Below are 9,923 nucleotides of genomic sequence, written 5' to 3' on the forward strand. Positions count from 1 at the left end.
GTAACTATGTATGAATTAATTTTTTAATATTTTACTATTTACATATAATTTAATTAACAATTCCTTACATTTAAAAAGTGCCTTTCTAAGCACTCAACGCAGTTTACATTGTCAAGGGCTATCTAAACATTATATATTAATAATACACACTCACACACACACACACACACACATTTTAATTTAACAATATACAGTTGTGTTCAAAATTTTTCAACCCCCTTGACTTGCAAGACAATTTGCTGTGGAGGATAACATTTTATGAAATCAATTTTATCAAAGGCATCAGTAAAGTATGAGAGAGAGTTTGTTAATACACTTTTGAGTGATTCTGAGAATGGAACATTGATGAATCGTGATAAAATTCGAATTGGCTCTAAACATTCATGTTCAAAATTATTCAACCCCCTTTGTGCAGAATCTTTTATTCTTTAAAATCTCCAATAAACGCTGTCTGTAAGTGTTTAGAAGCTTCTGTCACCTCTCTACTACAGTTTTGGCCCATTCCACACCTGATAAAGCTTTCAGATCACTGATAATATTTGGTTTTCACATTGCCACTGCTTTCTTCAAATTCAACCAAATATTTGGCCTGACACTTTAAAGAATCCATGATGTCCTTCATACAGTCATGATTTCCACTTCCTTCTACAGTAAAGAAACCCCATAACAGGACTGATCCACCTCCAGGTTTGACGATGGAGATGGTGTTCTTCTGCTTATGAGCTTTGCCATTTTTTGCAGCAGACATACCGCTGACCCATGGGTCCAAAAAGTTCCAGTTTGGTCACATCACTGCATAAAACATTGCTCCAGATCTCCACAGGTCCACACAAATGAATTTTATCAAGTTCAAGTTGGCTTTTTGTTCTTCTTGATCAAGAGTGGTATGCTGCAAGATGTCTCAACATGAAGGCCATACTTGTCTAGTGTTCTTCTTACACACTGCTTTGAAATGGTTTTCCTCCTTTCATCGGGTCATCTTGCAAGTCTTTGGCTGTACATTGCAGGTTTTTTCTCAGTTGCTCTGATTAAACATGTTATGATATTGTGCTTTTTCTTCCACACCCTCAAAGGTTTTCTGGTAAAACACACTTTAAGCTAAGATATAAGGCTGAATTCTGTGTCTTTAAAACTTTCAATGTCTTGGAAATCATCATATAGCCTTAGCCTTTCTAAAGTAATACAATATTTCTTCTCTTTTGCTTTTGTGAGATCTCTGTTGACATTTTTGCCACTCAACTTCAGCACATGCATGGGCTAACTGTATGTGTAACGGCCCAAGCTAATTCTGTTTTTAATAGAGTTTCTAAAGGCTTAATTGTGTTTTGAGACTGTTTTATTCCCCACCATGCAAATAAGTGATTTAAAAACAGCAATGTTGAATAGGGGTTGAATAATTATGACATAGCAGTATTATTAAAAAACCTTATAACTCAAATATATTACATTATATATTGATAAAATCACTTTTAATATGCCAGTGAACTGTTATAGATGCAAGTTTTATTATATCCTGGATCTTCAGAAAAGCTTGTATTTGTAAAGTACTGCAGTCTCTAGGGGGTTGAATAATTTTGAACACAACTGTAGTGACTTATCAGGCATACACATTTACTTATTTAATATTTATTTAATAGGAACTATAAATCAATTCTATAATCTTGACCTGAACAATGATTGTTAACAGAATCTTATAAATTAAAAAAGAGCTCTTTAAAAATACCCTCAAGGCCAGATAGATAAAATAGCACATTTATTAAAAAGAAACAGCATCAGTTTGCAGTTCCCACTTAAGAAGCCTTCTCTCCAGACGTGTGGGTGCTAACCGTTCCAATACTATTTCACCAGTTCTGAGGGACGAGGTTCAAGAGGGGACAGGTAGTTGAACACAACTAACATTAACAGAGAAACTACATCCCTCGTAAACACATCAGTTTATGTGACATGGAGCAATACACAAGAGCTCTTTATGAAGGAGGACACAACAAAAGGCCTCCATGTGGTCTTTGGCTATTGTCCAAGAAGTTGTGCATTTGTAGAGGACTCACTAAACGGTTTTTCAGATGACAAAATAATGAAAACGCAATCATGCAATAAATCAACCTAAATGGTGGAAATAAAGATTCAAAGAGCACAAAATGATAATGCACATGAGGATGTATTCAAATTTAAGGCAACAAGGAATCAAAAAGTACACAATGCATAAAAAAAATAATAATAATAAAAAAATTCACACCAACAAACAAAATATTTTGTTAAAAAAAACACCAGGCCGTGCAATAAAAGACTAATCATAAAAAAAAAAAAAAAAAAAAAATGTAATTCAAAAGATCCTGAGGAAATAAAAAACAACTACTTCTGGAAAATAAAGTCTTTCAAAATGTTTGAATATTCAACCCATTTCCTTTTACTTAAATTACACAACATAAAAAACCCCAACTGTAAATTAACTAAACTTAACACTATCCAAGCTCTTTCTGACAATCAGTCAGTGTGTCTTTATCCAGACCAGATACACAAACAATGCTATTTTAAGGCCACTCCTCCATTAGGCAAGATATTTAAAAACCCAGCCACCCCAATAGCAATTAACATTTACACCCCAGAAAAGTGAAAAATAACTGTATGGCACAACAAACCAAGTACCTTATATACACATGCACCGTATAAAAGAAAACGACTTTGGCGACAATAAGCAATCAACTTTCTGCAACTGATAAATGAAAAAGGTGCCTCAATGTTTTAATGATTGTTTTCTACTGGGGGTGGGGGGGGGGGTGATCAAGGCAAAACCTGCCCTCTCCAACTCCTACTGAGAAGGTGAAGGCCAAGATGAGTTTCTGAGTTCATGCAAGAGACGGGATCAAACTGACATGCAGCACTCATCTCATACATCAGACAGTGGCATAATAATGTTTCAGCAGTGTGAGAGGTGGTCTCTTGATCACACACGTAATCACATTTAAAGACAGGCTTGCTTGAACAAAACAGTGAAGCAAATTAAAAAAACTAATAAAGAGGAAAATAAATTAGATGCAGAGAAAAAAAAAATACCAAGACAAAAGTATACAGATACAGAACAGGCTAAGAAAAAAAGATTGATGAAGTGAAATGCAGATGTTCACTCAACTTATGCTAGTACAAAAGCTAAACTACAGCACTGAAATTTGCCAACTTGAGTACAAAATTCATGCTTCTGCATTCATACTTCATGGTGTATGGCAGGCATGTATCGGTCAAACCGTTTCCCAACCAGGCCCGTATGGTTAAACCTAGAGCAAATATGACAAAGAGCATCCCAACAGAGCAAATATCCTTCTCTACACTGTGTATTAGGTGTCTTTTGCAATGTAATTAAGACAACATATTTATAAGATGCTATCCCAGACACATCATGTACCAATGAGAGAAATTAAGGGGATTTAACACTTTAGTCCAACACAATCTAGTTTCTGGGACTCAAAAGGCAGTGTATAAAAGACCCTCTTTGTTATGAACTCATGTTCCCACCTAATGGGAAGCAAATATGCAATTTTTAAAAATAAAGATGTTTTATTAAATACTGAACACACGTAGTTATTCAGAGACCAAAAAGTCCCTGTAAACAGGAAAAAAATTATTTATATCTCCCTTGTGCAGTTAGAGATTTGAAGTCATGGTTCTGAAAATATGCAACTGAAGAATGGACAAGCACATCTCCAGACAATTTTGAATGTTTATGCTTTTTAAATCAAAGAAAGAATTGAAGCCGCAGGAAATTAATTATAGTAGTTTGTATGAGTGCGAGGGAAATAAAACGTGAGGTAAATAGAAACCAAGGTCTCAAATCACTTTATGATCCGCCACTGAGATTTAGATGCATTAACCAAATGATCAAAGAGAAAATTCATGTACCATTTCTGCCTCCCACTAGAGGCCACAAAAACCCAGCAGATCAACGCCACCGCTGATCAGAAATGCACTCCTAGCCAATATCTTTCCACGAGTTGGGACACGGGGACCTAGGAGTGTCTCCAGCTCCATCTCCTGCTAGACCAGACAAACCAGGTTTGTAAAGTGGTTAGTCCTGCTGCACGTGTGTGTGTGCGCGAGTGCATTTAATCAGTACCTCTCAGGATCTCCTCAGACTAAAATTAGTATTAAATGTGTACGAACACAAGCACAATCACACACATGAAATGAACTCACGCTTGAAATCCTTGTGTTTTCCAGGTCACCCAATATCTGAAACCTCCTGGTTTCTGCATGTCTCTCATCCGCCTTTTGCTCTCTCTCTCTCTCTCTCTCTCTCTCTCTCTCTCTGTTGTAATGTCAGTCTATATTCTGCCTGTCCCCACAGTTGTGCGTCCCTCGTTGCTCCCCTCCCCCCACCCCTTCAGAGCCTGATGTCCGTCATCTCTCCTCTGTCTCCCTCTCGTTCACTTGTTCCCCTCAGAGGCGGCAGAGGCAGAAGAGGGTTGGGATGAAGACCCCGAATGCCACTAGTATAGGGAACATCAGGCTGCTGTTATCAGTGGCGTACGGGTTGGGGGTGCGTGGCCCGGACCGAACCGGATTCTTGGGAGAGGTGGAGGTGCTCTTTTTTTCGCTTTCTCCCCCCTCCCCGTCGTCCTCTTCCTCCTCCTCTTCCTCTCTCTTTTCCAGTCCGGGATGTGGCTGCAGTTTAGGCACATCTACAAACACACCAAAGGCTGTTACTTGGAGAAAGTGCGAAGAAATAATAATAAAAAAGCAGGATAGGACTTGATCGAGGATGCGACCCAATCAATTATAGGGGCCCCCCTCTTACCCTCAAGCGTGCCCTTCATCACATATAGTGCACATATCTTGGGGTTGTCATAGTAACCCTGTGGACACAAGAGATATATAGATTATAGTTTGCTGCTTACAGTGGATGAATGCATGCAAACACATGGGGAAAACATGCAAATTAGATTCTAGTCTATTCCATGCGGCGGTTGGCCTGCAGGGTATCTAACAGTGAATAAAAGACTGAGGTGTGCACCCGGTCAGCCCTGTGGCTCTATACCCCAGTGGTTTCAGCTTCAAACCTCAAAAACCTCATAAATCATTTTTGTTTTATGCAACACTGCAGAGTTAGTGGTCAAACTACGAATGCTGCATAACCTAATAAGAACTTGCTAAACAGTTGTGGCACAATTTGCCAAAGGAAAGCAGGTGCAAAAGCATCAGAATGATTCATTTTAAGAATGAGATGTTTTATGACTGACAGACAAGCTAATGCGTGTTGCATCCTCATATCCATTAATGTCATCTTCCCTCTGGATTGCAGTCATGCTCAATGTGCACGGTTCCTCTGAGACTAATCGCTGACAGAAACTCCACAAGCCAAACACGTTTGTTGTTTACATAAGGAAAAGGAGCAGCTCTGAAATAATCAATTAAATTGCACTATTGGAACAAAAAAAATAAATAAAATAAATAAAATAAAAAAACGCTCCAAGGGACCACAATTAGTTTTGACAGAATTCATCTTCTAGGAAACACTAAGCTTCAGTGTCTGTAACTACATGTCTACATCCCAATGTTCAATTAATGTTAGCAAAAAAAGAAAATAAATATGGCTTATTAAATTGACTGATGTCTGGTTTCGGTTAAAAGACGACTGTATAGTTAATATATTATGTAAAGTATGTCTGCTTTTAAGGATTTTACCATTATGAAGTGGAAAAACAGTATTCTTTTCATCAGAAAAATATTTTGATGGGCTGGCCAATCTGAGTTTCCATTCAAAACTATTTGAAATTAATATTTTTATTCAGCAAGGATGCATTAAACTGATCAAAAGTGACAATGTGACAAAAATATTCTCCTCTTTTAAACTTTAATTCATAAAAAAAACCTGAAAAAAATAATGTTATCAAGTTTTCCACAATCATTTTATGTAGCATCATTGATTTCAAAATTAATAATATATTTCTGGAGAAAGTTTCTGGAACATATTATTAACATATTAGAATGATTTCTGGAGGATACTGTGACAATAAAGAATGGAGTAATGATTACGAAATTTCAGCTTTGCATCACAGTAATAAATTACAATTTCCAATACATTAAAATAGAAAAGAGTAACATTACATTGAAATCATTATAATACTACTATTCTTGCTGTATTTTTGGTCAAATAAATAAATGCAGCCTTGGCAAGCATTAAAAATCTTACTCACTATAAACTTTTAAATAATAGTGTAAAATATGCTGAAAATGCCGATTCTTGAGTACTGTTTAGGGATAAGGCAATAGAGTAACACTTACCTTAACAAACTCTACTGTGAGTTTCCCATTAAAAGTGGAAACTTCCCCATGAACACTTAGTTTTCCTCTTTTTATTGAGAATGGCACTATTTCATCATGAGCCGTGCTGTGACCCACTCGGTCAAAGATATCCAGATCCTTCACCACAATGTGGCCATTGAGACGCACATCAAAAACCTGAGGAAAGAAAAGAAAGCAGAAGAGAGAAAGAGATGATGTCGTGAAGGAAACTATGAAATAGAGACCCTGGGGTATCATGAATTATTAAACATTACCATGTTCAAATATCGACTACTAAGAGTGACCGTGTGCACTGCAGCTATGAGCAAAATTCACACCTTTTGTTGAGACTGGGCAAAGTAGACCTCAGCATATTTCATGACCAGTATGTAGTCTCCTTCTTCTCTTATGGGGATTTCATAACCGAAGGTATCCTCATTGTATCGCTCGGTCTGGTAAAGAATCTGATCCTCTGGGCTGGAGCGCAGGATCGGCAGACGGACACCGTAGTCTGATGCTGGAGGGGGTGAAAAAGTGACAAAAGGTGAGTTTAAAGTGTATATAGTAAGCATACATGTCATTTTGTGTTTCATAACATGCAAGAGAATGTTCAAACCCGAGCAATATTGATCTATTTATAGCCAACCTAGAGCTGAGTGGAAAATTAAGCATCACACTTATAATACTGACACTGATGCAATAATGTGAAATCTGACAAAACACACGGTGCTTGATGTCTTTACAGAGCTTTAAAAAGCACTATACAGGCCCTGACATGTGCATGCTGCATTTCTCATCTGACACAGGAAGTGACAGTCATCACATTTCATGTGACACAGACTTCCTGATATGATCGACAGCTCTAATAACAAACGGCTAATGAGCCGGATTAGCTGACAACCAGTCCTTTTTTTCAAAATATAGCATGATTAACATTCTTAATACAATATAAAATCAGACTGTAATAAAACAACTACAGTTCCATCAAAGTACCACTGATATTTCTTACTTCTTAAAGGGTAAGTCATAGATAAATGACAATTCTGTCATTACTTACACGCCCTCAAATTTCAAAAACAATTTGATTTTCTTTTTACCAGAGGAACACAAAAGAAGCCTCAGTCACCATGCACTTTCACCCTTTTCCATCTAATGAAAGTATAAATGTGTTATTCTTAATCTTAACATCTGTTTTTGTGTTCCATGGAAGAAAGGAAACCATATGGGTTTGAAAAAACGAGCACACTTTAGCATGCTTGTAAAGAGAACTTCTTGCATAAATAACAGACTTTCAAAGAATATACTTAAGTGTGAACACAATGTAATGTTTTTGGACACTTAATTTCATGTTATTTACAATTAAATAAATCTATTTTAGTTGAAATTTATATTGAATTAGTTGAACTATAGTGCGCTTTTTTGGGCTAGTTAAGTAGAACTTAAGCACAACTTTTTATGCAATTTCATGATTACCTCTAATGTCTTTGAATTATGATTAAAGGGAATACACTGGCAAGCATATATGGCAACTAAAATATACTTAATTTTATTTCTACTGAAACTTGCATGTATCAGTGTCATTAGTGTGTGCATGTACATTTAAATATATTTGTAATTACACATTTATGACGATGCATTTTTAACTTTAAAAGGTAATACAAATAACATGTCCCCCCCCCTTTTTTTTTTAAAGTAAAACAATTAAAAATCTGAGCACACTTAAGTGACCTTTCATTTTATTTATATTACACTATCTATAAGTACAGTTTTTAAAATATACTTTTAAGATATGAAGAACACTGCAAGTGCACATTTAATACAAATAGCACACATATTTTTCACAAAAGAATTGTGACTATTTTCATTTTTGGTTGAATTAACACTCTTAAGATGGTAAATGCACATCACTACCATTCAAGTTTGTACTATACTGATTTGAAATTAACACAATCATAAATCAATACAAAGGCCCTTTTATAAGAAAAACAAGACAATGCTGCTGCTGAAAAAGTTATTCCATCTTAACACAGGACATGGACAATAGTTCATTAATTCACCACCAACACAAACAGTTTCCACCCCTTCTGGTGCAGACAACTAGGAAGGAAAATTAACCCCCTCTTCTGCAATCTGTCACATCCTCTACTCTAGTACTCACCTTTTCCCAATTTTCCTTCGAGTGGATCTTTTTTATAATGAATGCCATGTACGTCTGTGTGTGCCTCCCCGCCAGAGTTTACAGCCCAGATGACCCGTTCGGCCAGAATTGGGGCCCCGGTCTCAGCCCGACCCTCTTCCACCAACAGCCACAGAGCTGCCAACACGAGCCGGGCAACACAGCGCAATGACACCCTCCTCATGGCCTGCAACAGTCCGAGAGGAAAGTGAAAGAGAAAAGAAAGGGGAAGGGGAAAAATGGTATGTAAGGAAGTCATTTGACACTGAGGAGAGCTATACATCATTCACTTAACTTGGGGTTTACAACAACATTAACACCGTGTTAATTGCAGGGTGAAAGACCATTTTAACCCTGGGTTAAATTTTAACAGAGTCAGCATCACTTTTAACCCTGGCTTAGCCTGGTCAAGCAACAATGTGCTAGAGAGTGACAACACGTTGTTTAGCAAAAAACAACCAATCACAAACTGACTCGCAGCTCGCCTCATTAAATATTCATACAGCATGTAGTTTTGTAGAAACTTTCATGCTCTATTTAGCTTCGGAAATTTGAAATAATGACAGACGGAGTGATTATGCTACATTATATCTGTTTTAATGTCTAGCTTTTTTGACGTGATGAAACTGACACAGAAACAGACCTTTATTAAAATAATGCGAACCGTACTCGTCCAATCTGTGTTACTGACGTCATGCACATGTAAATAAGAAGGTTAACCCAGGATATAAAAATGTAGAGTGTGAAGTCTGGATAAATTACCCAGGATTAATACCAAAACCTAAGGTGAAGAAAGGTGTGACAATTTAAAAATTGTTGTAGGGTGTAAAATGGCGTTCTGAGTTTACAATTTCATGTGTGAAGATCCCAAATCAATAGAAGTCAACATTTGTGCCACTCTTACTGTGCAGTCTGCGGGATACTCTCTGTAGAGGACGCCGGCTCCGTTCAGATGCTCGAGGTGCAGGTTGTCGCTGAACCGTTCAGATCGCCGCACATTTACCTGTCTGATAGTCGAGTTTAGCTCTGGCTGGCTAACTGACTTCCCTCTCGCTCTGTCATCAGTGTGGCAGCTGTAGTCTGCAGGGATATTCCCTTACATCTGCACCCCTGTGTGCGGCGAGTGCTCGCTCTCGTTTAACACGGATGATCACAGCGTGGTTATTCTGCGCTTGTACAGGTGTTCTGCGCGGTTTTTCGCCTAAAATCAAAGCAGTTTGTAACCGGGAGGGCCGCGTCAGGACTGTGGGTATGTGTGCAGTCAGCAGCAGCGCAGGTTGAAGAGATGGAACAGTAAGGGGAGACAGACTAACTTGATTGTCAGGTTCCGGGGGTGGCGGGTCTTTCCGAAATGTAGCCAATCACGTAAAGCCAAATAACATGTTCTGCTTGATGATTTGCTTATGAAAGAAATCGATTTGTCAATGTCGACTAGCTCTGACCAATCACGATCGGTGGAAGTGTCCAGAAG

At 37.7% G+C, this 9,923-nt stretch overlaps 1 protein-coding gene across 1 annotated transcript; it reads right to left on the bottom strand.

Annotated features, from left to right (window-relative positions):
- Positions 1 to 1,736: 1,736 nt before the first annotated feature.
- LOC113107733 (malectin-like) lies at positions 1,737 to 9,769 on the bottom strand. The gene is made up of 6 exons (XM_026270424.1): positions 9,357 to 9,769; positions 8,435 to 8,639; positions 6,615 to 6,793; positions 6,277 to 6,453; positions 4,790 to 4,847; positions 1,737 to 4,673 (listed from the first exon to the last, which is right to left on the bottom strand). The coding sequence occupies exons 2-6, from the start codon at positions 8,634 to 8,636 to the stop codon at positions 4,432 to 4,434; spliced, it is 858 nt and encodes a 285-aa protein (XP_026126209.1). The 5' UTR covers positions 8,637 to 8,639; positions 9,357 to 9,769; the 3' UTR covers positions 1,737 to 4,431.
- Positions 9,770 to 9,923: the final 154 nt, after the last annotated feature.

This window comes from Carassius auratus, chromosome 8, assembly GCF_003368295.1.
Source record: "Carassius auratus strain Wakin chromosome 8, ASM336829v1, whole genome shotgun sequence".
NCBI classification, from domain to species: Eukaryota; Metazoa; Chordata; class Actinopteri; order Cypriniformes; family Cyprinidae; genus Carassius; species Carassius auratus.

Bases quoted from the DNA above. Each gene is read 5' to 3' on its own strand.
- LOC113107733 (XM_026270424.1), bottom strand. From the start codon at position 8,636: ATGAGGAGGGTGTCATTGCGCTGTGTTGCCCGGCTCGTGTTGGCAGCT. The intron at 6,794-8,434 runs GTGAGTACTAGA...CACCCCCTCCAG, and splicing joins CGAAGGAAAATTGGGAAAAG to CATCAGACTACGGTGTCCGT. The intron at 6,454-6,614 runs GTGTGAATTTTG...TTCTTTCCTCAG, and splicing joins TTGCCCAGTCTCAACAAAAG to GTTTTTGATGTGCGTCTCAA.